The sequence below is a fragment of the Athene cunicularia genome (assembly GCF_003259725.1).
Source record: "Athene cunicularia isolate RWA chromosome 6 unlocalized genomic scaffold, athCun1 chr6_part1, whole genome shotgun sequence".
NCBI lineage: Eukaryota > Metazoa > Chordata > Aves > Strigiformes > Strigidae > Athene > Athene cunicularia.
In genome coordinates, this window is record NW_020799105.1 from 15,679,011 (window position 1) to 15,706,658 (window position 27,648).

At 37.2% G+C, this 27,648-nt stretch overlaps 1 protein-coding gene across 1 annotated transcript in view; it reads left to right on the forward strand.

Annotated features, from left to right (window-relative positions):
- Positions 1-304: 304 nt before the first annotated feature.
- Positions 305-27,648, forward strand: part of SHOC2 (SHOC2, leucine rich repeat scaffold protein) — a 42,485-nt gene continuing 15,141 nt past the window's right edge. The window contains exons 1-2 of the mRNA XM_026851382.1: positions 305-1,237; positions 15,454-15,591. Coding sequence (XP_026707183.1) covers positions 535-1,237; positions 15,454-15,591 — 841 coding nt within the window. The 5' untranslated portion in view covers positions 305-534. The remainder of the gene's footprint in view (positions 1,238-15,453; positions 15,592-27,648) is intronic.

Below are 27,648 nucleotides of genomic sequence, written 5' to 3' on the forward strand. Positions count from 1 at the left end.
TTGATGACCAGGGTGTTGTGCTAAGAACTAGCTGGGACATATGACAGTGACTCAAACATAGTACTGAAGGCAATATTATGTTTTAAGAATTGTAACTTTTCTTTCCTCACGAGTACTAATTAGTACAGCTCTTCTACCACAGTGGGCCTTCTGAGCAATATATATAGTATTTTTGGTTTAGCACTGGGTTTTTCATTGACATTGAAGAGAAGGACAAATCATTAACCTGAGTTACTGAGCACAGGCTTGATGTAGAAATATTCAACACTAACTTTGGCTTTTCTTCTCTCTATGTTACAGAAATATTAATACGGAGCATTTGACCTTCTAATCTCTACAGTTGAATCTTCTGATACAGGATTAGGAAAGAGTGCCTTCAGAACCAATATGTAGCAAATGGGTATCACACCTCCGAAGCTCCTCCCTTGGTTCAACGCTTGCATGTTTTAAGGATCCTTGTCACGCCAGCAGTGAATTGTTCTTGTGAACTTCAGAAACAGATTTCATGTGGTGCTTGCTAAACATTGAGTCACCATGAGTAGTAATCTAGGAAAAGAAAAGGACTGTAAAGAGAAGGATCCAAAAGTCCCATCATCAAAAGAAAGGGAGAAGGAGGCCAAAGCCTCTGGAGGATTTGGAAAAGAGAGCAAAGAAAAGGAGCCTAAGACCAAAGGGAAAGATGCCAAAGATGGAAAGAAGGACTCCAGTAGCACGCAGCCTGGGGTAGCTTTTTCAGTGGACAATACGATAAAAAGACCTAATCCAGCCACAGGTACCCGCAAAAAATCCAGCAATGCTGAAGTGATCAAAGAGCTAAATAAATGCCGGGAAGAGAATTCAATGCGCTTGGACTTGTCCAAGAGGTCTATACACATGCTTCCATCAGCTGTCAAAGAGCTAACGCAGTTAACAGAACTTTATTTATACAGTAACAAACTGCAGTCCCTACCGGCAGAGGTGGGCTGTCTTGTGAACCTGATGACACTGGCCCTGAGTGAAAACTCACTTACCAGTTTGCCTGACTCTCTTGATAACTTGAAGAAACTGCGCATGCTTGACCTGCGGCATAACAAACTTAGAGAAATCCCTTCAGTGGTGTATAGGCTAAGCTCTCTAGCCACTCTTTACCTACGCTTTAATCGTATAACTACTGTGGAAAAGGATATCAAAAACTTGTCAAAGCTCACCATGCTTAGCATACGGGAGAACAAAATCAAACAACTACCTGCTGAAATTGGTAAGCGATTACACTGATTGAAAGTCTAATTCTATGCTTACATTCATTTTGCAGTTCAGTTAAGTATACACAAACTGCCACTTCTCCAGGTGCCCTTCTTCAATTAAAACTTCATTAAATTATGCTCCTGATCATACTGTTGCAGTGTTAGCTTATGTTGAGAGTAATCAGTACCTTGGAGATATAGATATATAGATATATATATATATTTAAACAACAAAAGCCCTTTCTCTTCATCTATCATCTTAAAATCAAATATATCATGTTTTCATCTTTGCCTTGTGCTTTCACATATTGTATCTTCGGAGCCCAGATGGTTGGAAAAAAAAAAAAAAAGATACAGGGGCATATTTCATTTTAAGATTTCTTTATAAATCATTTATGAACTCTTGCAAGTTATAAACACATTATGGGCCTGTTACAGAGGGGTGTGACCATGGTAATTCAAAGTAGAATAGGTAGCTACATGCTATTACCATGAGCAAGCTTTGGATGCCGTAACAGTTAACAATGTAGGTTAGTAATTCGTGAAAGCCTCTACCTTTTATAAGTCATGAATGTATGAATATATGGATTCTTAATATAAAGTGACCAAATGTTGTATGCATGGCTAATGATTCTTATTACTTTTTAATGAATGATACTTGTTTTTCCAAACATTGTTGCAAAAGTTTGAAAGATGGTGAGGTAGTATCAAAGTAGCTCATTAATTTAAATAGTTTATTACAAAAATGTGCTGGGATAGCTGTATATCAAGAACTCCTAAGTTGTTCCTAATTGGTTCTGATTCATTGAAAACATCTTTATCACACTGTTTTCAGGCAATATTTAAACAACATATGAGCCTCATAAAAGGGAGATTCTTTCAGTGGGTTTTTTTCTATGCATCGTCAGTTTTTAAAATGCAGGGATAGCTTAGTCCCTTTAGGGGGAGGGGGCACATAAGCTTCACACAGTTAAGAAACTGCTTCGCCTTTCTTCAAGTGTGGAAAAACACTTGTAAAAGCCCTTGTAACACTGTGAGTAATAATTCTTGTGCCTTGTTTTTAAAAGCTGATGTGGGACTTGTTCCTGTTAACCACGCCATTGCACGAGTGTGTTAACTGTTACTGAAGTTGGCCCCTATGCTCGCTAGCTTTGCAAAGCTTGGGAAATGCTCTTGTTTGGATCCCCAATAGATCTGTTTCAAACCAGCAATGTTTGCCTCTCTTCTGCACATTGATATGAAAGATACATGAGATAACATGTTCTTGATGGCAGGAACTCCTGGGCATGTCTGAAACTGCTAATCATGTTACCAGCAATGTCTGGTACAGACAGTTTCTGTACATGATAACAGGAGTGAAGAAATGTAGTAAGGCTTTTGGTCTTGAGTCTTTGGCTCCCTGTAGCAGCTGCTGGCATGGATTTTACTATAGCCACAGAAACGCTTTTTAGCTAGGCAAAAATTAAATGGTTAATGTGGTATGTTTTCTATCAGTGTAACTTTTTGAGTTGGTACGAGCATCTCGGCAATCTTGGGCATTTCTCCTGGGAGAACTAAGAAATGATAATTTTGATCTATTTTGACACTTCAGTTTAAGTGCAAGAGCCTCTTTGAATCTTTTACTAATCAAAGAATCATCCTGGAAACCATGGGGCTAATGTTTGCAAAAAAGCCCCTACATACCATGCATTTCTACATACGTTGGAAGAAATTATGACCAGTTTAGCTGGTTGAGCTGTAATACACAATTGTCAGTACTTTACCTGGGTCTGTTTGTGACTCAGTTATTAAATGTACTCTAGCAAAGAGTCAGCTTTTGAGGTTCAACTGGGGATACTACTGTGTAAATTTAAATTAATACTAGTGTGTGAAGAAAAAACTTTTGTGAGATGTTGCATTCCAGTGTTTGGTGTTGCCCTTTCAAAACTTTTTGTAGGTGTATTTGATACTGCAGGCGTTGTTGTTGCTGCTGGAACCACTTTGTTTCTTAACTGTTTTGTTGAATTCTTATGGTTAAGTTTACATTAAAGTATATAATTTCTGTATGTGTTTGTTCACAGTAGTCTTGAAAGAGATCATGTGTAACAGTTTCTTGGAGAAATTTATTAGATACAAGTATCATGAACAAATATATGTGACTTGCTTCTTTCTTTTGTATTTTTTTATTCTTGATATGCATAAAGGCAGTGTTCTCAGTTCTTTATCAAACCCTAGCTTGAGAACATTAATTACTTCTGTCTTTGTATCCAGCAGTTAGTCGTGCCTTTATTTGTATTGTGAGAATGCCCGTGTTCCTTGTTACGGGTCAGCACCTCGTTGTGGAAGGCACTTTAGAAGCACAAATGCGAGATGACTGTCACCCTTATGAAGAATTTGGAAGGGAAATCAATATGTTCAACAGCAGCATCCTTTTTTATTCAAATGAAATTTCTCTGTCTTGCCTGTAATTTAATGAAAAATAAATTAATTAAAGGATTTCCAAGTTTAACACAAATAATTTTAGCTGTTAAGACATATGGAACAGGTGTTTGAAAACCTTTTTCCTCAAATAGTAACAACAGACAAGATAGTTTAACTTTTGTAATTGAGTTCTACTCACGTGCTTTCATGTATCTTTGTTCTAGTAAAAAGATTAAATGTTTGATTTGGAAACAGCTGAAAAATGAAACTGCTGAGAAATGTATGTCTTACTTTGCGATGGAATTTCTCTGTTTCTTTACACACTTGTTATTTTTCTACATTTTGCATGTGTACTTTAAAAAAACCTTTTCCTTTTAAGTCCCAGTGATTTTAATCCCTTGTACAGTTCCTAAATACTATATACAAGCACTTATATTATCAGCTCGCAGATAACACAGAAATTTTTGTTGCTGCAAAGCGGGAAGTAAAATGAGGCCATTATCTTTTATAAAGCAATATCATGCGGAGCATTTCAAATTCTTTTTGAAAATACCCCATTGTTCTAAGGCCTAAGGCTCACATATCTGATGGTAAGCTAGCGTGCTTGTTCATATTTTTTTTAAATTCAAAGCTTATGTAACCTGCTGACTTGTCCAGCAAGGAAGATTTAGCTACAACGTGTTCATGTTGCTAATCTGCTACACAACTGTGTGAAGAATACGGGGTTTTCTTTACTTTGTCTTTTGGAGGTAGATATGCTACAAAAGGTTGCTCTGGACAAATAAAAATTTAAAACTCTGGACTTCAGCTTGAAAGGTGAGATATTGCTACTGTTCCCTCAAAGAGCCAGCATTGAGTGTGATCAGATTCAAGTCTTACCCTGGTGCTAGACAATTGTGCTAGCTTTCAGTACCACTGAACACAGAATAGCAGTTCTGTATAATTATAAAAGGCTTTCCAACTTCAGGACCTTGCTGCTTTAAAATAAAGGGTCACCTGCTTGTGAGCAATCATCCCATTTAATTATTTTTCTAGGAATCTTTAGTCTCAAGCTTTATAAAACAAACTTTTTTTTCTACTCTCAGTGAGAGAAATTGAAAGTAGGTCCTGGAGTCTTAACTACTCTGATGTTTGAGACCTTTCTTCCAACACCCATATGTCTATGAGTAGTTGATTTTTGCACCTGTGATGTTTCGCTGTTCAGGCAGAGCATGCTTGATTAGTTTAAATATACCATTCCAGATGAGAGTTTCCCTCTTTGTGCTGGAGATAACTTGGTGCATCTGGATTATATTGCAACTTTGTTAGACTTGTACAAACTCTCTTGTGACCACCTAAGACACTGCACTCTTTGCCTTCTTTGTTCTCCCTCTCTGCCAGAGGTTATCTCTGAGTTCCTGGTAGAAACATACTCAGTTTTGCACTACTAAATTTCATAGAGTTTCCATTATTTTTAGTTACCTGTTTTCTTCCAGTGCATTTAGCCTGCTAGGAAACCCTTGTTTTCTATGTCATTGCTGAAGAGACTGTACAAGATTGTTCTTGAGGTGAATTCTTAAGACTCCGAGAGGTAACCTTCATCCAAGCCAATATTTTACTTTCAGTCCTGTTACATCCATAGCAAGTCCTCAGGTATCTTGACATCTACTAGTCACCTGAGTCTTATTTTCTGCATGCTACCACATCTGACATCTTTGTGGAGTCTAGACTGAATAAACTAGATCTTTCATATTTTTGTAGAAAACTTAACTTTATGCTAAACTAATATTTTACTTGTATTTTTTTAATGTGTGTCTGTTTTCATGCCTTTTACTTTCATGCTTTTTGTTAACGTTTCCTGCGAATTTTGTTGGTATGCATAGGGTTTAGATGACTCTGAGGTTGTCAGAATCTTCCTTTGTTATTTCTCCTATCTTAAATTATGAATTGATAGTTTCTGATCCTATGGTAGTGTTCCTCGTTTGATAGATGTCATGTAGAAACTATACTACTGGTCATATGATTTCAAAATAAGTATTTAGAAGTGCTTATCTAGAGCATCTACTCTTCGCTGTGGAAGCATACAGTATTAACACTTGTTAGAAATAGATTCCTTTTAGGGAAACCTGAAACAAACCCCAGAGAGCCTGAGTGAAGGTAAAATATTTAACAAAATGTTGTTTTCAAAACACATAATTGATTAGATTTTAAGTGGTCCTGGAAACTGCTTTAAAACAATTGACCTGTTACAGTGTCTTGAGGAAAACCTAGAAGAGGTGAACCTATCAGTGCTGCTGCAAAGCAATCTGAAGTTTAGTTCTGTTTTAGCCTTGAAACTGTCTTTAGTAGTTAAAACACAAATGAGGTGACTACACTGGGGGAAAAGTTGTTTTGCATATAAAACAAACATTTTAATGAGAAAGAGGAAGTGTTATTATCTATAGTTAGTAAACAGATGTGTATGTTTCTGGTCTTCCTCCCCCTGCCCCAGAATGCAGTACCTCTCATTCCCAGGCATCCAGTTGCTTTATTATAGGCAGGAAGATGACAATATGGTTTTCTGTCTTTTCAATATTCAGAACACTTCTTAATCTAAACTAGTAGTTTATTCAATTTAATAAAACAAAAAATGAAGAAAATATCTGTACTTTGGAAGAAGATAATTTTTTAGTAATTTAGCGAATTCAGGCTCTAGGTACCTAGCCAGTCATTGCTAGTAGTTATTTATTGGACTTCTCTTAACACTTTTCCAGCAATGTATATATTGCTTCTACATTTTTAATATGATGGAAATTATTTTAATATACTGCGTAGTAAGCTGAGGTCTTGATATGCATTGTTAAATTTTCAAATATAAATAATTTGTTTAAATAAGATTTAAAAATACTTAAAAATCCATTTAACTGAAAACATATTCTGAGGTTTGGGGTTTTTTTTTCATGTTTAGCCAAAAGCTCTGTTTGAGTAGCTGAATTAGCAGGAGTTTTCATGAAATGGCTATGCTGATGTGTAACAGCTTCATGATGCTGAAAGGGGCAGTGTCCACTTCCCTTCTCACAGATTCCCAGCTGTTCATTCCTCCTGCCTTTTTTATCTGAGCTGTTCCTTGGTGAGCTGATTTATCTCACTAAATGAACGGAAAAATATTGATTGTTTTTCTACTTTTGTTGTCTATTACTTTCGTTAGCTGAAATCAGTGAAGTTTCAGATAAGACTGGTGTGGGAGGAGGAGTGGGAGGGCATGAACTGAAACAGGATGAGCAAGACCGCCACTTTTGCCTGCACTGAGCTGTTAAATTACCTTGGCTTGCTGCAGCTCACTTGTGAAACCTCACAGGTAGACTTGCTCATGTTGTATGAAAGCATGTGAAGTACACAGCAAGTGGCTAGGAGAAGGATGTATTACTGCAGAAAGCCATTGAAAATGGATCAGGTTATATTTTCAGAATCTGTTTTTCTTCCTTTTCCCCTGCTTTCTATGTCTTGTTCCACAAAACACTGTGTAGCCTATTTGAGTCCTGGTAACATCAGCTCAGCTCCACCTTCCTGACGCAATTTTTGTTATGTTTTTTTGTATAGTAGTGAGAATTCACTGATGCAAGTTTCTTGATGGCAGAGCTACTCTATGTTGTTCTTTGTGAACCTAGTCTGCCTTATAAATTGCATCCTACCTAACAGTGATGATAAATTTTCAGAGTTCATCTTGCCCAGTTTCGTGCTTCTGACTGTAGCCCTAAGCAAACACCTGCATAAACCTAGGGTAAGTGTATATATGAGGCTTAACCCTTTCATATCAGGGAATTCCTGAGTCTGGTGTAGTTTGTTTCTTTAGTAATTTGCAGTAAACTCCTCTTCCATGGGCTTGACCATTTTTTCATTCAAACTCCTATAAATGCTTTGCATCCTTAGCAAGGTCCACAAGTTTGCTTTGAATGTTGTTCTTGACTAAAAGGTCACTGTTACGCAGATGTTGAATATATACGTATACTGAGTGCAAAAGCAGAAGTTATCTGTTCACTTGACTGTTGAATCTCTGGTGGCATCCATAAAATAAAACCTTAACGGAAAGGTTTCTATATGGAAGCTTTGCCAAAACACAATCTGGAGGGATAATTGTGGAAATGAGTTCACAAGGTGGACTCCAGCTTCATCACCATATCTGGTAAATTGTCCATTCCACTGAGATCAAAAAGTTGAAGATTAGAATGGAAGAATGCGAATGCTATGGTGAGTCAAACAATCAGCACGAGAAGGATGAAAACCAGAGGAACTATCTTGGGATGAGGCCAAGCAAATGCTTCAATTTGCAGGCTGTTACTTAAGCAAGCCTTTTTTATTTCTTGTATCGAGAGTTTTATTGCATTCCGTCATGTTTTGTTGAAGAAATTGTTTTGCACAATCAAGTTGATAATACTTTCTTTGCAAAGACAAGGTTGCATCCTACACCATTTTCGGATATTTTTGTCTTAGTGCACACAGCTCAAATAGAAATAATATTGTCAACACGGTTGAAATTACATTTGCATAGTTTCTGCAAGTTTCTTAAGACTCCAAATATTATGTTTTCTGTCTGTGAATGCAACTCTTATTCTGTGGAGAATCTGGTCAGGGCTGTTCTGCAAGGGAAATATTTTTAGATTGTAATTCAGGGAATCTGCCTACACCAGACTTGGAATGTCTCTGAGACTCTCTTCTGTTCTTCCCTCCCCCCATCTACCCAATATTTAGATCATTTGTGGTTTCTTCACTACTTTGAAACTATTTTTCATAACACTTGCACCTGTTTGGTTTTCAGTAGCATAGACAGCAAACCAGATGTGTGCAGCTGCATTAGTTCACGTCTACTCACTCCATGCTGAATATAGTGCCTCCTTATTAAGTGACTTATTAGTTGCAAAGCTTTTCAGTGATGCTCTGACTTGAATTTCCCCTTTTTGTTAGCAGACCTGACAATATAGATAAGTATTTCTTGGCATTATTTGTATTGAAGAACTCCTTCTTCTCTTTCAGCAGCTTGAAGTAAACTGAGTTGTGTTCTGAGGTGGCATGCTGATATCTGCAAACACAGTGGTTGGGAATATTTTTGTATTTTTTGTGTTCTAATGTGTTAAGAGCATGAAGTTGTGAAAAACACGTAGTCATTGATACGTGTGTGCTGCTACCTAGAAGTCAGAAAATGATTGCTTATTTGGTCCAGTTCTAGTTGCTTGCTTGAGCTGCAGGAAGCGTGAAGAACTTGGTTTTGGCTGGCTTCAGCTTTGATGTCTGGGTTCTGATTCCTGTGAAAGCTCTTGTGGGGGCACGGTTTTGTCTTGTCAGCTAGTCAAATTTCTCCTGATTTCATTTTCTTCAGACTGGCTTTAGGATAATGATTAAGTAGTCCTGCCCTTTTGATCTACTTGCAGAGCTTATTGGGATGATGCCCCAAGTGTAATTCCAGTAAATACTGACAGCTTGTTAGAAGTCCAGCTTTCTTTTTTGCTTTTTTTTTTTTTTTTTAATATCAATGCTGCAATTATTTCTACTGTTTGAATACTTTCATAAGTACTGAACAGAGGGAAATAATATCTTCCCTTGGGCTTCCCTTGCTAATGCAGCCCGGTACATGGTTAGTCTTTATGATTAGAGAGCAAGCACACTTGTTCCACACTCAGAATAGACAGGATCCAAGATGTGAGCCCAGGTTCAGCTTCTCCAGGACCCCCTGGTCTTTCCTTGCAGAGCTGTTTCCTCACCAGCTGGTGCGAGGCTGTACTTATTATACAGGGTTATTATTCTGTGCTAGGTGCAAGACTGCCTTTGGCTTGGTACTTCATGGGATTCCTGTCAGTTTATTCTGCTGCCCAGCTCAAATCCTGCCTTGAGCCCTAGCTAAGACTGTTTCTTCTACATGTTTCACATGTTTGAAATGTTGTTTGAACATGTTTTTAATTTTATTTATATTTGTTACTTTCAGTTGTAAACAATAAATAAAAAGTTTTGCTGTTGTGTCTTGTTGAAGCTTGTTTTAGACCAGATTTTAAGTTTGCCTTTTCAGTTGCGTTTAGCTTCTGTGTTTTTGAATGGTTCCCATAATTCTCTTGCACATTTTGTGGATTCTAGATATTTTACTGTGATTGTTTCTTACTTATATGAATATGGTATTTTGGTATGTAAGTCACTCATGACCATATTAAAATTGCATTCTTTCTACTCGGTAACTTCTGTGTAAGTTACAGTTGTGCAGTAATAATTCAGAATAGCTCCGACTGCTTAATTGGGTTTTTTGGGCAGTTGGTAACACACACTTCTATTTTTTTCTAAAATCAGGACACTTATCCCAAAGAGTTTTATAGATAGACTAAAAATTCTTTTTTTTTTTTTGAGAGCAGTGAACCTAGTGAGAGATAAATAACTACTGAAGTTATGGGAACTATCTGTAACGTTTTCCCAGCATTGCTGATTTTGGGTAATTATTCTTTACAAATTAGCTTACAACCAATGTTCTGACACATCAACCTGAAGTCCCAATAATATTTGCATTCTTGTCTTCCTCATACTTTCCATAAGAGTCTTGGTCCTCTTGCTGTGTCATCTGGCCCAGGATTTATCATGTTGTGAAGGATTTAATAATTTTCAATCTGTTTAAGCATGGGCAGGCATGAAATTAATCCAGTGGAAAACAGGTTATATTAAAAATTGTTTGCTGTCCAACAGTGTTGCCCACAGAGTGAATTAGTGGTAGGAGACACTGAAGCCCCTCTGCTATTGAACTATACTCTCTCCCTGTACAACTGTTAATTTGTGTGTATTTTTATATTTTTTAATGAAGCTACACTTTGGTTTTTTAGCCAAGAAGAATCTTCCGGGTTATGTAAATCAGGGCATGTAACTTGGTCCTCTTGTCATAACAGGCTTTCAGGGTTGGCCATGTAATGGGACTGTAATTCTGCCTTGTTATGCAGAAAATATTAGTCATTTCATAATACTGGGGTTTTTCAGCAGGTATATTTAGCTTTGTCATACTATAACATTTAGTCTCTGTGCATATGAGAACAATGAGGTGATTGCTCACCCCACCTTTTTTAAGGATTGTTGAGATGTGTAGTTAACTGTATTTTTAACAATGTCTTTAACTGGAAGGTGGTTGGGAGTCTTCTCAAACTATTCTGAAAAATGTATGTGAATTGTCTGAAAGTTTCATCTTGTAGAATCTTTTAAAATATAAGTTTTTAAAAAACACATAATAGTGTGTAACTAACCATTTTGTGAAGATTATTTATAGAGAAACTGCTCTATGTATTTCATATGGGCATTACTTCTACTTTGGAATCTTTTATTGTCAAGCCAGCTAGCACATGCAATTTCTGTCTGCTTTCTTGGCAGATTTTGAGCTTCAATTGCATTTTTTTCCCTTGCAATTACAGTGCAATACAGTATTTAAAAAAAAAAAAAAAAAAAAGGGTTAAAAACCCAAAGCCAACCACAAACCCAAGCACCCTTCCTAGTTTGTATTCTGATTGTTCTGAGGATGCTTGTCCCTTCAATGCAGTTGCAAGTAGTCCATAAAAAATCCTTTATTCACTACTCTGAGTTTGTCTATTTTGGCCGTTACCTGTGGCAGAGAGTTAGTTAATTTTGACTGTGATTAGTATTTCCCTAAAGTGTTACTTGCCCTACTCCAGTGATTTTGGGTGTTTGAACAGTCCTTTGGTGAAGTGGTGCTGGAATTGTCTGCATGGTGAATGGGAGTGGGTTTTTCTTTAGTAAACTGCTTTCTGATAAGGCTGATTTTGAGCTGCATCACATTTCTAGCTGGCGCGTTTCTGTTAAATTGATTAAGATACGAACGTGTTTCAGCAAAGTTTCAGTAGTACACCAGAAAAGAGCAAACGTTGATTCTTTTAATATGAATATGATCATGAGCTCCTTGCTCATTAGGCATTTTTCTTTTTGTACCTGAGCGAATCTTTCTTTTAGGAAAGCTTCCTTTTTCATTTTGACATATGCTTCTTACCCTGGCCAAGCAAAAATGCCAGATTTCAGTTGTATCTTGGTGAAACTTATTTTCACCTTTTTTTGAGAAGTGTTTTCTTCAGTACAGTTGCCACTGTGCAGACAGTAAGAAGAACACTTTCAATCACTGAAACAAGCTGGCTTTGCATCGGCTCTTAAGAAAAGCTTTATGCAGATGGCCTTAAGTTTGGCCTCTTTGTTCTTGCAGATCATTATTTGTTGTATCAATTGTTTATGCCATGTGTTTATCCTGGCATAATTTCAGAAAGAACTGCTGCAGCAGTGCAGGGCACAGTGTGGCCATTCATGGGGTAAATCACTGCTGTCAGTCAGCCGGTGAAAGCTGCCCCTGTTCCTTAGCTGCTGGCTTGGCGCAGCACACTCTCCATGCCCAGAGTGGTTCTGGTCACAGAATCACAGAATCATCTAGGTTGGAAAAGGCATTGAAGATCATCTGGTCCAGCCATTAACCTCACACTGACAGTTCCCAACTACACCAGATCCCTCAGCGCTGCGTCAACCCAACTCTTAAACTCCTCCAGGGATGGGGACTCCACCACCTCCCTGGGCAGCCCATTCCAACACCCAACAACCCCTTCTGGAAAGAAATGCTTCCTGATATCCAGTCTAAACCTCCCTGGTGCAACTTGAGGCCATTCCCTCTTGTCCTATCTCTTGTTAAAGAGACTCACGCCCAGCTCTCTGCACCCTCCTTTCAGGGAGCTGTAGAGGGTGATGAGGTCTCCCCTCAGCCTCCTCTTCTCCAGACTTAACACCCCCAGTTCCCTCAGCCGCTCCTCATACGACCTGTCCCACGTACTGGGATGTTTTCGGTAGTGTTGGTCACATTAACTGCAGTGTTGCTGCCTCTCAGATCTCCACGTGCTCAGAACAGAAAGCCTGTCACTCAGGACAATAGTTAAAAATAGAGTTTAAGGAGAAGACAGGGCAGATGGTGCTGATCAGGCAGAGGGCATGACCAGCATTGGTTTTAAAGGACTGGACTCTTTTATTTCCTTGTCCCTATGTTTTCCCACACTTGTTCTTCTTAAACTATACTGACTGCCACCCCCCTTCTCTAAAGATCCCATAGCAACTCTTACCATCCCAAGTTGCTGCTCCTTTCGCCTCATAGTAGGTGTCCAAGGCCCATATGCAGTGACAGTAGTCACTCTGCGAGGTGCTCTGGGGCATTTACTCAACGTGATAGGTCTCACGCTGGCCATGGGGCTGTTGGCTCTGGGACAGCCCAGTGAGTGTTTGGGTTCTCCCACTCACTGTTGGTTGTCTGTATACTTTGCATGTGAAGATGAGCCTCTACCACATCACTTTAACATTTTTCACCTTGTTAAGCATATTGGATGTAAGAATTTTTTCCATACGTCATGGAGAACAACAGAAGAAATGTACCTTGAGTGCTTTTAGTTGATTTGCAAACTCTGTTGTGTTTCAGCAATCCAAGTTAAAGTATTGAAAGAATTTCAGTACCAACAGCACTTCGCCTCTCCTCTCCTTGTGCCTTTCGGGGGAAAAATGAACATTTTGTTGAGATGCTGTCAAACCATAAGTATTATTGCATCCAAGAGCAAGATTCCTCACTGAGCAATGTGAACTAAAAAATATTATAGTATCTGTTGAAATGGCTTTCCTTAAGTCACTGAACTTCATGATAGGGCTTTAACTTCCACTTGATTTCTGCTCTGAAGTCTAAAATTTGTCTGGCAGTCCTCAATCTATTTTATAATTCAAAATTTTTATTAAATGTTTACCAGTGTTGCTTTTTAAAATAATGCCTGCATCTTTGTTTAGTACAGCTATACAAATTAAACCAAAGTGTTGACTTGCCCTTAATTGGCTAAATAAACATGGGCATCTCTTTTCTTTTTTACCCTACTCAGAATTAGCTAGTGAGATGTGTGTTTCAAACGTGTAGCTTGCTGTTTTCAGCAGGTGCAATGAAGTGCAGCAAATGTTGCTGCAAAAACTCAAGTCTGTCTTTGACTTAGCAGATGTAGAGTGGGAAGAGTCAAGTAAATGAGAAATCACTGTGATGAAATGAAATTTATGCCACATTTCAAATTTGACATCATCGGTTTAGGTCTGAAGTGAAAACAAATGAAAACAGCAATCATGAAGGGAAAACTACTGCCCCAAAGTGTGCAAAGAGTTATCTTAGTAAAGATTTGTGGGGTTCCTTGTTTGTTCGAAGGGAAGGATTTTGAAGTCTTAAGCTTTTCTTCCTCCTTCTGTTGCCTTCTACACTTTGCCCACTTGTTTTCATGAATAACAAAAAGATGCTCCTACCACAGAACGTTAGCTCTTCCTCAATTTTTTTCTTAAATTTGCTTTCTTCTGCATATTAATGGTATTGAAACGTGTGGTTTATGCAGTGCTGGATACAGCATGTTTTGACTATTGACTCTGGTTGCCTGGAATACACTTGAATGCTGACTTGAGAGGGAACACACACAGTGATGGAGGAGATGCTTAAGCATCACCTGTACATTTCCATCTGACTAGTTTCCAGAAAAACATCTTAATTTGGGTTAATAAATGCAAGAAATAAGATCAGTTATACATTAACAATCTTGGAAAAATGGAGTAATGAAGCTGTTGGGGTTGTCTTTTTTTTCTGGCCTTTCACAACTATTTTGAGATATGTATTATGTATTCTGGATACATGATACTTGCAACTCTATACAGAGTTTGAATTAATAATTATTTTATGATTTATTAAATTGCTATTTGTGATTATCTGCTGATCTAATGAGTAGACAGTCTACACGTTGGAACCCACCCAAGCTCATCCTGCAGACCTGTGGGAAAATCCTTAAAGGATTGTGTCAAAGATACAACACTGAAGCTTAAAAATAGACATTCGCTCCTCAGAAAGAATTTGCTACTCTTCCAAATTTGTTACTCACTGAGTCATGCTTTTATACACAAATACAGTGACCTCATCTTTGCTGGATAGATTTGAAGTTGTTCAAATCATTTGCATTAATTTCACCTCCATCAGATGCAAAAAATGTGAGTGCGTACACCTGTATTCATGCACACACATTTATTTTTTTTAAACTCAACAAGCTATTGCTCAGAACACGGTACATTTGTCATTATACCAGGTGAAACTACTGTATGTAGAGAGTTGTGTCTAGCTGTACATTAATGTGTAAATATCAGGAATGAAGCAGTTCAGAGTAAAGTAGCTCTAAACTCTAAGCAAGTCCAATCTTTTTTAAGGCATAAGAGATAAGCCTTTTATTTCAAAATTTTATTTGCTGTAGCTCTGCATGTGTAAAATACAATAATCTATATGAATAGATTTACAGTTTATCATATGTTGCCTTTTTTGTGATGAGTAAAACTGATTAAAAACAACACTCAAGATTTTGGGTGGACTATCTAGGTTGTCAGCCTTTCTCTTCTTAATCGTTGATTTATGCCTGAAAGTAATTAATGGTATAAAAACATCTTAGTTTCTCAAAATCCAATACAATCCATTTACTCTGTGACGTTTTAAACTTCTAGTCAGCCTGAAACAAGTGTAAGGTATAGGTTTTGTACTCTTTTGTACTCCACAGCTTGAACTGTCAGAAGAAAATCAGTAAATAAATAAGATTTCTTCAGAGAATCTTTAAAAGCTTTATCTGAGTTTTAAATAATTGTTGATCAGTTCTGACTGATAAAATTATGATGCTGTAATGCTTTTCTTTATATGTATGACTTTACGGTAGCAATAGCTTTTTTGAGATTATTCCCAATCTGTCTGATTCTATTAATCTCTGTGTGGAAGTAATTGTCTAGAGCTGTACGTTAAAGAACTTGATGTTTTGGTTTTCTTGTATGCTTTTAGGTGAGTTGTGTAACCTCATAACGCTGGATGTAGCGCACAATCAGCTTGAACATCTTCCAGAAGAGATTGGAAGCTGCACGCAGATCACCAACCTTGACTTGCAGCACAATGAGCTCTTGGACCTGCCAGAAACCATAGGTATGTGAAGAGGCTGGAGAAGAGGAAATAAATCACTATTTCAAAATGTTCAGTAAGAGGAACAAATGTAAAAATGAGTATTTGGTTGGTGACTGTAGAATGACTGGTGTTCAGCTCAAGGCAGCTTCACACTTGAGATCAAAAACAAGGTGTCCATGTTACCTTAAATGTAGTTTCTACTTTCTGAATTACATTATTAAATCTAGATGTGCTGCAGAGAATGAGAGTTATAAGGAAAAAAACCCCATCACTTCTAACTGTGATTTAAGGTGTTCTGTGGTTATGAATAAATAGCTACAGCTTGTCTGTTCATTCTGTAATGAAACTGAGCATATAAAGTAATAAAAGGCTAAAAGTCTCTTAGTTGAAGTGTAATACTTTGGCAAATAGTTTTAATTAACATCATTGGCTGAAGAAAAATAGAATGAAAAAGATAAATATTTTAAATAAATTCTGTATATTTTATGCTTTTCCATAGGAAAACTAAAAAAAATCCTTCAAAGTCCACAAAGGTCATGTTCTAATGCAATAAAATACAGAGGATTTGCAACTTAGATGGGCACTAAGGCTGAAATGTATACTGTCCTGATCAGTTTCAGCAGCTCATGTAGAATAAAATGACAAAATCTGACTTTTCCTAGTTAATTAATTCAGTTTTAAACAGATGGCAAAGAGGCATGCTGTGACTTTAAAAGACAAAACTCAAGGTCATAATGATTTTAAGCTTTTAGTTGTCACCAGAACATACTCAGAAGAATGAACATTATCACTTAAACAATATTTACATTGAACATTTTGTTTATGTATTTTAACACATAGTAAAGCAAATGAGCAGAAGAGTGAGGAACCATTTAACAACACTCTGGGTTTTCTTCCAGCAGTAAATCGTTGAGTGTGGAGCTACTGTGGCTTTTTGTTTAGAAAGTTTCACCTAAACAGAATTTACATTGATGAAGTATCCACTGGAGCTAAACTTCCTTCCTGGTTTGATGATATTTTTAAACTCTGGAGATCCCGTTCCATCTGGAATTTGCATCTAACTTACACAATTCATAAGCACAACCTTTATTTTTGTAGCTATTTAAAAAATCTTATTGCAAGTTGTTTTGAATAAAATTAATATGTAATGTACATGTCATTTAGGAAGTGAGTTCTCTGGATAAACTGCTAATTATGGGAAAATTTCTGTAAGCAACTGTGAGATTTCCATTGTCCGGGCTTTTAGACCACTATTGTTGATTCTTGTGCAGAACAGTAGTACGATTTACCGAGTTGTTTAGTGACTGGCAGTCACTGAGCTTCTCAGAGGACCACAGAAATCTTACTTATAATATGCTACAAAAGTGTGCTTACAGGAAAGGTCTTTGGGTAGGAGAGGCACGAAGTTACTTAGGCAGTTAAGTAATTTCTGATCGATAGGGAGTTGCTGACTATGCAATCAAGATAGTTTGGACTCATCTGTTTCTTCAGAAAGTTACTGTAAGCTTAGGTGGGTTTGTCCTTAGGTTCATACATGGTTGGACTGGATTTCTGCCAGTTTTCTTTGTTTTGTTTTTTCATTGCATTGTCTTTATAGTTTTTTGAAGTTACATATTTTTAAATGTATATAGCTGTTTCTTTACATGCTTATCTGAGCTGAATATCAGTGCTACATAGCTCAACAAACCACTGAAGACAGATGAATAATGGTAAGAGACAGCAGTGCACTATTGTGGCTTTAGCTTTACTCTGGTTCAGTTTTTGCTCCACTGAAAAATACCTGTTGTTTGTATTGACCAATGTGTAGTAGGTAAGCATTTCTGTTTATAGTAAAAACTTAAAATCAGAGATTGGTATTTGTGCTACATATAGTTCACAAACAGCTGGAATTGAATACTGAAGGGAAACGATTTTAAACTCCAGCTTAAATGATAATGATCAACCTACATTTACGTGTGTTACAGAAAAGGCAGCCATAGCCAGTTCAGCAACATTGGCTTTATTTCTTAGTCATCGGAGTTTTGGTTCAACATTAAAGCAAGTTGTGGCTTGATTTTTAGATTACAGCTTGCTTTGTGGTTAGGATTGTTCAGCGAGAGACTGTGAGTACTGAGAAAACCCCAGCGAGTAAATGGTGCATGGCAGCCTGGTGTGCATCGCTCGGCGCAGCTGCAGGGTGGCCCGTCCAGCCTCTTCATCACTTCCTCCAGTTTCTGTCTCTTCCATACTCGTGGATATCTACCTGGTGTTTGACACAAGTGGCTTTTCTTGCAACATTTACACACTGCCAGGTTTCAGTATGCTTAATATATGTGCTGTTAATGTTTCCCCAGTTCAGTCAAACTGGGGTGGGGGTTGCAGACTGGGTACAAAAAAGACCAAGCACATTTGCTCGTTATAAATATTTAATTTACTATGAGCCTATGAGCCTCCTGTTATGGAACAGACTTTCCATTACTGCCAGGTCTGTCTCTTCCTCCCCCACCGACAACCTTTTGATGGAGGTCTGTTTTTTTTCTTGAGAGAGATGTTTTTGTCAAGCTGCTTTGAAAAACAAACAGTCCTGTTCCTTTTGTATTTCTCCTTCCCCTCAAAAAAAGACCCCTTCCCTCCTTTCCCCCACCCAAAATCCTTGCCAAATGCTTCTTAAATTGACTGCTGGACTATCTAACCAAGTTTTGGTTTACCAGAAAGATTTCTAGAACAGCCAATGAAGAAAGAAAAAAAAGAAAAAGAAAAAGAAAAAAAAGAGGGTGTTTTCTAAATAACAGTACTGTACTGAAATGTGCCAGAGCTGTGAGGAAGGGATGTTGGAGGGTGACATGCAGGGGAGTGGCAGGGAAGGGATTATGCATCAGCAATGATTACAGAGGTAGTAGAGCCAATATACCCACTCTGTAAAAATACAAAGTTCTTGTTTCAACTAAGGCTGTATAAGCATGCTTTCGTGCAGTAACAAATGTCGATTTCAGATATTAGTTGTCAGGAAGTGACCTAATGTCTTGCTTTATAGTTATTGGCTTAATACATTCATATCTGTATTTCTGTTGATTGAAAATTGTAAAGTACTTTGTATATTAGATCACTTCCTGTAAGAAAAATGAGCTTTGTGGAATGGCTTAGCACATTCCAGGAGTCTCAAGTCTATAATCAAAATCATAGTGGGATCTTAGCTGCTTAGTGTTTTAATTGAAGATTTGCCCCCCTTCTCCCCCCTTTTTTTTTGAGGGGGGAATGATGATCTGTTTTTATTTACACAATATCTTATCTCTGTATACTTAGCTGCCACACTGGTATGTTCACAGTATGTATAAAAGAAGCTGAAGAACATATTATTTATATTAAAATTACTAATTGAACTTTTGAGACAGAAAGCAAATTTTGGGTGGAGTAAAGTGTTTCTTTGGATTAAAAACTAGCTTCAAAAGTTCTGTGCTGCAAATATTATGTTGTGTTTCCTCTTTGAACTTTTAATTTTAGCATTCTGTACCACAACTTCTTATTTAAAAGCACAGAAACTCTTATTTGAGAAAAAAATTCAACAGAAACAGAATTAAAACTTTCTAAAAAATCAAATTCTTTATCTGTTTTATAATTTTCTAGTTTTGTGTGTGTTCATGTGTGCAGTTTGATTATAGTCAAATGTGCCATATTCATGGACATTTAAGGCAACAGACATTTTAATAAGAAAAAAAATAGTCAGTTGTAAATGTTCCAAAATGATGCTTTAAAAGCACAAAAAATTTCATCACTGGACACACTTCCCAGTGTCTGACATGGCACCGTTCCTAAGAGATGGTTAGGAAAATGAGGCATATTCAAAGCCCTGAGCTATACTCCTGCCCTTCGCTGTGATACATTAACTCAGAAGCTGAAATCACAACTCTCATAAAAGCAAATATTATGTGAAGTAGCTTTGCCATTTTTGCTAGTGGATATTCTACTACAAACTAGGCTTCTAAACCATTTAGCCCCTGTGTCCTTCTGAGAGCACTGTGCTTTTAAAAAATATAGTTGATAAATCATGAAGCATCGTGACCACAGCTAGGCATATGTAATTGGTACGGCTTAGGTTATACAAAGTGGTGTTGAGAGCTTTAAGTCCCTAGAAGTCCTAGTAAAGATATTTCTATAGAAAAGTGGAACTACTTTAGAATGGTATTTTAAATTTAGCAGGTTTAGCAAAAACTAGAGGAGTCTTATTCTGAAACGTCTGCCGTGCACTGATCGTGATGAGACCCAGCAGAGCACCTGCAGCTCCCTTGGTGCTCAGGGTTGATGTTCCTATGTGACTGGTGGGTTTGATGTTACTAATTACTTGCCATTCTGATGGAGCAAAGTGCACAGGCTCCTACGCCAGCTTTGATGGCAATGTTTATATTCTTAAAATTTAAGCATGTGACCTAGTGCTTTGTTTGGTGAGCATTCAGTACTTCGCAGGTTCAGGTCTGTTTCCATAGACTCACATTGGGAGATCTGATCAGTGTTTGGTGCTTTGTCTAAGGTTTTGTTCTTGGACTATGCTGTTAATGAAATATTTTTAATTAGATTCTGCTAGTACTGGGCAATCACAATAATCTCAGCCTTTTTTTTTTTTTTTTTTTTTTTTTTAATCTGGTGGGAAGCAGTGACTCCTACCCTTTTATTTTAATTTTTGGGTTAAGTCTTTGCTAGTTCTCATGGTGGTCTCATAAAGGGAATGAAGCTTCTGGTTCTTGTTGGCTTCAATTCTAGACTGAGTAAATGTGAAATTGTCTAGAAAATAGTGAGTGTCAGGAGAGGGTAAGTGGGAAGTGACTGCTCACTGCCTATTCTAATGGCAGAACAGGAGGGATAAAGCAAAGTTGTGAGGTGTCGACCTCAAATGAGTAAAAGCAGAATGTACTGCATGAGATGGATAGGGAACACCTGGGCCGTAGTGTTCACACAGGTTGCTATAGATGCTAAAAGCTCACAGGGCAATGTGACAATTATGCAGAAGAAAAGTCTATCAGTTGCTTCAGGAAGTTGCTGAGCTGCAGGCTGTTGAATCTTCCCTCAGCTCTTGAGGAAGTTTCAGGGTGTGCTTTCCCCTTTTCTTAGGTTCTTCTCTTTGTTTCTGCTGTTGGGCACTTTTTTCTGGAGAGAAAAATACTAGGTGGATCTCTGGGCTGCATACAGTAATTCTTACATTCCTTAATTAGCTAAAATTATAAATGTATATTCATGTGTTATACATTTTATGTATTTACTCTATATAGTAGGGCAGACCTAAAAAATTAAATGCATCTGTCACTTAGGAAAGGTTAGTGTTTTTTTTCTGAATTGCCAGCTAGGTATAAACTGTTACAATGTGATTTACATTTATATAAATCTTTAATTTCACAGAAAGGTTTTCTGTTGTCAGTTGAAAAGGAAAATAAGGCTACCAATGAAAAATTAAATTAAATAAATTTTACTTGCTTTATGTTACCGTATGAAGTATGAATTCAGTAAAATGCAATACTTTCACTGATAGCCCAAAATAAGTCCCAACTGTTGCCTTTGACTCTGTTGCAATGTGTTTTTTATATTTTTGTATCACTTTCAGCTAATTATAGCTTCCTTTTTTGCTTTAATAAATAAACCTCCAATGCAAGCCTGATATACTTAAATATGTATATACTGTTTTTCTTTAAAAGTTAGGCTAGCTTCTATTGGCTTATTACCTCTGAGTTAGTTTATTGATTTGATATGTATTTATTAAAGTATTTTTTATTTTGTGTTTTGGTTGGATATTCTTCCTGGTAAAACTAGGATGGGGACAGTTTATTTTAGTGAATGTACATAGCATCAGATGTGGAGGTATGTACAGATGTATTATAACTGCAGCTCAGCATTTTCAGAATGATTTGTACACTGCAGAAAGAAAAAGTCCATATTCTTATTTTCTTTATGTAAGAAGCAGGCACGAGGAAAGAGTGATTCAAAGGAACACGTCAGGATCAAGACAAGCAGGTCTATTAGTTACATGCATTTTGATGAATGCATGCTAAATTAAATTGAATTTTCATAGCTTAGTTTCAGAAACAGTCACTAAGAGTTTGTGCTCTCTAACCTTCTGCAGGTGTTGTGTGTGGTGCATGTCAGATACTTGAGCCTCTGTCACTCAAGTTTTGCCAGCATCTTGTGTGCATCTCACATATGCAGTCGGCAATGATTATGGTCTTGAATTAGAGTTGAAAAATAAATAACTGCTGACATGGTCATGCTTTAGCCTTAATCTTGAAATAATGAGGGAAAACCTGTCTTTGGTTGATACTGTTAGACTGAAAATAGAGAGGAATCTACTCTCTTCAAATGGCATTTAAACCAGTAAAGGTGGTAGAGATTAATTTTAAATTCATGTTAAGTAGCTTTGTAATAGGTAACATGTTTATGAGAATTCTAGACTTCATATAAGACGTATACATAGACTTTTAATAAGAATATAGGCTTTGTGTAAGGAGGATAATGCACTTCATTTGAGCAAGATAAAAAATTATGGACACTGCTGACCCTTGTTATTTGTGAATCTGAACCTGCCTCCTACACTGGCCTGGTATATCAGGAGGTATTGGTGGCTGAAAAGAAAAATTAAAATACGCTAAAAATCACTTTACTATTAAATAAGTAAAATCTGGACTTCATAAGTCAAACTTTGTATGTGTTCAACTATAACTTTTTATTTGGAAGAATATAATTACATTTCATTCTTTGTCTTTGGTAGTTAGTTGCAATGGTCAGGAGAGATTCTCTTCTCTTCTCCTGCACTTTTCCCAAGCAGTTGCCCTCCCTCCCTCATCCCCTATCTTTCCTGATTCCCAAGTTTTCTAAAACATCAGCCTTTAGCCAGAACATGTTAAACATTAGGGGTGTTCCAGCTCTGCAGGTTGTGGAAGAGATTTGACCTCTCAGATGATTGATTTGTGACTTGAGTTTACATTCATGCAAATCTATAGGGTTTGGTTTAGGAAAGAGCTGCCCCCAGATCAGATGAGTAAAGACTATGGGGTTTTGTTCTGCTTTCCTTTGCATCATGCTCACTGAGATCACCTTCAGGATGTCTTGCCAGACCAGTCACTTCACACTGTCACAGTGATGGACATTGGCAGACATCATCTTTGCTTGTAGAATGCAATTGAAGGTAAAACGGTTTATCTGAAGCCTTTCGTTTTACTCTACAGCTATCAGGGGAAATGGTTTGCTTTCTGACGAGAGATTAGATTAAACATGTCAACAGCTCCTTTCACCTAAAAATCTGTGAAACTATTCAACAATTGTCATGGAGTATGGCCGACATCTGGAAAAACTAATATATAGTAAGTACAAAGTGTGATACAGGCATCTTCTGATTTATGGCTATTCTAGGGTAGGAGCACTGCTGAAATATTTGAATGCTGTATTTAATCTCTATCCACAACTGGCCACCTCTAGCTTGTCTAGTCTCTCCTATACAGCTTTCAACTCTTGTAAGGCCCTTAGGTCCCACCTGCTTTGTAATATACTCATTGAACCTCTTGGCTTTTTCTTCCATATTGTCATCTTTGTTATTCTCTTTGTTATTGTTGGTGGGGTTTTTTGTTTAAAAAAAAAAAAGTAGCATCAAGTTTGATTTTTTTTTTTAAACTTTTAATTTTGGATGTACTCTTTTTAAAAAATGAAATCTGGTACCTTTTGTATGCAAAACAGCATTTTATCTTTCTTAGAAGATCCCTCAGTGAATTAAATGAACTGTGTCTATGAAATAATGTGTGGTCATGTAAAACATGTTATTTAATAGGTGACTACTCATTGTGTGCAAAGTCTAGTCGAATCAAGATCTAAGAGTATTTACAGAACTTAGATCATCAGAAATACTTAATAGTGCCATGTCGTTTGTAGCAAGTTCTTGCAATTATCTATTGCATGCTGAAGTTCGTGTATGCTTTTGATTACAATCTTACGGGGTTTTGAGGTGCACAGCTCTTGTAAGATCAATTTGTGGTTTTAACATTATCTGCAGAAGAATTTTCTTTAATGAACAGGTTTCAAATTGATCTAATGCTTCTCCTAAATAAACTGATCCTGATAGCAAAGTAGTTTGATGAACTAAGTTATATAAAACAGACTAATTATTCCATCTTTTGCAGTAACATTTTGCAGTAAGTAATAACCCTTCACCTAAAGATAGGGAATTTGAAGGATTATTTTAACTAAAGGAGGGATAGGAAGAGGTGTGGTAAATCTCAGAAGAGAGGATTTGTCACTCCCTTTAGAAGCACTAGTAGAACTTTAAATTAGGGATTTGGATTTCTTCATATTATTGACCAAACCAGTTCCTTTTTCTCTTATTTTGAAATAATCAAGAAAGAGATATATTGCTCCTACTCGGAGAACCACTTCAGGTGGTCTTTCTAAAAAGTGTGGTTTTCTAAGCATTATTTTCTGCTGTATTTCCAGTCTTCTGTTTGTTTTGAGATTGGCAAACACCTGTTTTTTCTCTGACTAATATTTTTGAGGTACCTTTGATGAAGAATTTAATTTAAACCATGTATTTAGAGTCCCTTTTATAGTAACTGAGTCTGATTTAATGTTTCTGGATTTGCATGCTTCCAAGTAATTTTTCATTCATTTCTGTGTGGATTAAATAGCTAGCCTTGAGATACGTGCAGTCACTCCAGTGAAGTCATTATGAATTCTGCACTTATGTTACTTCAAACCTGAGAGCTGGGCAAAGTGGAGCCCACTGATGGGCATTTGTATGCTTTGCTCATGAGAAAATGGACCTGAATCAAGGTGACTGTAACCTGATTCCCAAGAGTGACTGTTCACACCAAAAAAATGAGCAAATTTTCAGTGACTTTCTAAGGCCTGGCATAAGTTTAGGGCTTAGTCAGGCTTTAGTACCGTATTTTTAGAAGTACCAATGGATGGGACAGTTGAGCTTACAAGAGGTTTTGTAATGGGCTCCCTAAGAAAAAATGCTGAAAGGGGTTTTGCTTGTTGCTTTTCCTGCTAGTAGCTGCTTTTCAGTTATGGTTATCAAACTGTCATGTTCATGAACATCTAGAGTTGCATTTTCTGAGTCACTTTTCCTCTAAAGCAGCCCCTTGCAGGTACTGCTGAGGTACAGTTTCAGTGTCAGAAGTACAACCACAAATGGTCCTGATGACTGCCTGATTGAGTTGATTGTGATCAGTTGTTATGTTCGTTGCCTCATTTCTTAGACTTAACTTGACAGCACATCAGCGGATGGTGCTATCTCAGAAACCAGCAGCTGAACTGGAAAAGATGCAGATGAGTGCAAGCACTCTAGAGCAGCTCTTAATACTAGGTAATTCTGAGCTCAGGGAGCTGTAAATGGGATCACTTTTGATTCTGCAATGCACAAGGTGTGCTATTTAGCAATTTGTACCAATTTCTGTTATAAACTGGAGTTTGTCATTTGGTGGTCAGAGAGCTGGTGAGGAGGCCTGAGTGGGTTAGCCAGCTGCCTGGTGGCTGGCCTGTGGACCATGGAGGCAAATATTAACATCACTGAACTGAGCGTTCCTTTAAAAAAAAAAAAAAAAAGAAAAAAAAGAAAGTAAGTTTTAATACACTGAGCTCTAAGGATCATCCTTTTTTGTCAGCATGTGAAGATAAAAAATGATAAGGGTTTCTCACTGTCATGAGTTCACAATGAGGTGTGAGTATGAACTCTGATGAGAATGAAAAGGTATCTGAGTCATGTTGACAGAAGACTAAATGTAAATAAATTGGCTATAAATAAATTCTGGCTTGAAATGAGAAGGCGGCCCATACAGCCTGCATCAGCTGGGTGCAGGACAACCCTTCCAGGAGCAGTGGGAGAGGTGCTACTGATGAAGCATCAGCTGAAATCTTGCTGCTTTTGTTCTCAAGAATAACTGTATTTAGTGTTGTGGTATGTAAATCAGTCACAGGGAATTTGGCGGATGAAGTATGTGTCTTTGTTATGCCTTTGCATGCCTTTCCCATGGAGGAGAAAGATAACTCGTAGAGAAACAGTGATAAAGTTCTATTGAGAAATGCTACGTACAATAAGAAAAAAATTACTGGGAGCTGCTATTTATGCCTCCTTTCTGATAATGCCATGAAGATAGCCAATGTATGTCTTTCTCTCATGGAAAATTACGGTACAGTTTGACTCTCTCTAATGGCTGCCTTGTTTCATTTTTCTGAAATGCCACGTTGTTGATAGGAAGAGCCATATACATACAACCTGTGCTTACAATCTGGGAATCGGCATAGCGACGTTGTATTGCTAAGCAACAGTTGGCATCATGCTGTCTGCTAGACCCAATCCCCCTTCATTCTCTTTGCCTGAAAAATCTAGATCAGCATCTAGCTTAAGGCTTAAGTAGTGAAAAAGAATAGTAGATTGAGATCATCTTACTTTGGTAAAGTTTGTAATTTGTTTTGTTAGTAAAGCATTAAATAACAATTCAGAGACATGTAGTCAGGATGTGCTTTGTTCATCCCTGGAATGGCAAATCCTTATGATCTTGGTGCCTTGCAGTAAGGTGTCTATCGTGTGAAGTGAGACCAGTTTCCTACATGGCCAACAATGCCAGATCTCACCAAATACAGCATGAAATAGCTACATTGTGTAGAAAAGTGCATTTTTATACTAGTGGATTGTAGGAATAAAGTAGGTCTTAGATATTCTTGTTAGTGTGTATATGCACTGTAGGATTTAATCTGAAAAAATGATGTATGCACTGGAGAGCAATATTAATAGCCCTGGATTTTAAATGCTTTTTTTTGGTTAAGGGAAGACTTTCTTTGCTGCTTCTGCAAAAGCTAACACTTGTTCACACGGAAAGCACTTAAAAAATATAAATAAAAATCCCAATGGGAGATACTACTAGTTCAGCAACTCCAGGTGGCTACCTGTTGGTTTTTGTTTAGTTATTGATAATTCTAAGTGAAATTTGTTGCTAAGCTTCTTAGCTAAATATCAGATATGCACTGAAAATTCATCCTCTTCTCTTTCTTGACTTGTAAGACGTGGATGATTTTTGTTCTATTTTTTTGTTTGGGGTTTTTTGTTTTTTTGTTGTTTGGGGTATTTTTTTCTTTCATTACTCTTGTGAATCTCCATTTAATCACTACAGTGAATCATGAAACATTCCCAGTTTCGAGTTTTTATTAGCTACATTCCCAGCTACTCAGTGATGTAGGGTCATTCTTACAGTATATTTTGACCAAGTCCAGGAAAGAGGTATTTTGCCACTTTTGTTGAGAATTTTCCTCTGTCTAGCAGATCCCTTTTTAACATTTGTATTAAATTTCTTTCTCTATTTTTTTTTGTTTCATCCTTTGTTTCCAAGCATATTTCATACACTACATTTACTTCTTCCTTTGTTGTGTTCCAGTAACCTTTTGTATAAGAACGTATGCATAGACATTAATATAGCCTTCATTTAATGAGTATTTAGACTTTACATACTAAGCTTCCTTCATATTTTAAAATTATTTCTGGTTATTCTTGCTGCCATTTGTTAAATCTTCTGTTTCTTTTCTAACGTGTGTTTCTGTTACTTCATTTTGCAGAACAAATGTGTTGTGCCATGAGTGGTTGTAAAAATGAGTGTAAAATAGCAAATGTTTTTCAAGGAACTGATTGATTGTGTGAATCTGTTCACAAGCTCCACTGGTGTGATGTCCGCACGTGCAGAGACACATTTTCTGATCATAGGAATGAGCCAGAAGACTAAGCACTGTTTATACTATTTGCCAGTTGACTTTTCAGTGAAGCTCAAGGTCTTACTACCTGTAGGATAGTCTAAATGCCCCAGCACCATATAGTTCAAAGACATCCTTAAGCAGTTGATTTGGGTCTTGAGTACTTGTTAGATGGTAAAAGTTGGAGCTTCAGATGAGAAATTTTCCATTTGCTAGTTTCTCAAGAATTTTTCTCCTGACAGAAATACATATCAACTGGGACTTGCAGCCTGGCAATATTCGGAAATATTTTTACATGCACTATTGTCCAGATTTTTGCGTGCTTCCTCCAGACTTTCAGTATTCTTCAGAAAAACTTGGAAGGTGGTGAGGTTTTTTTCTATTTTTTTT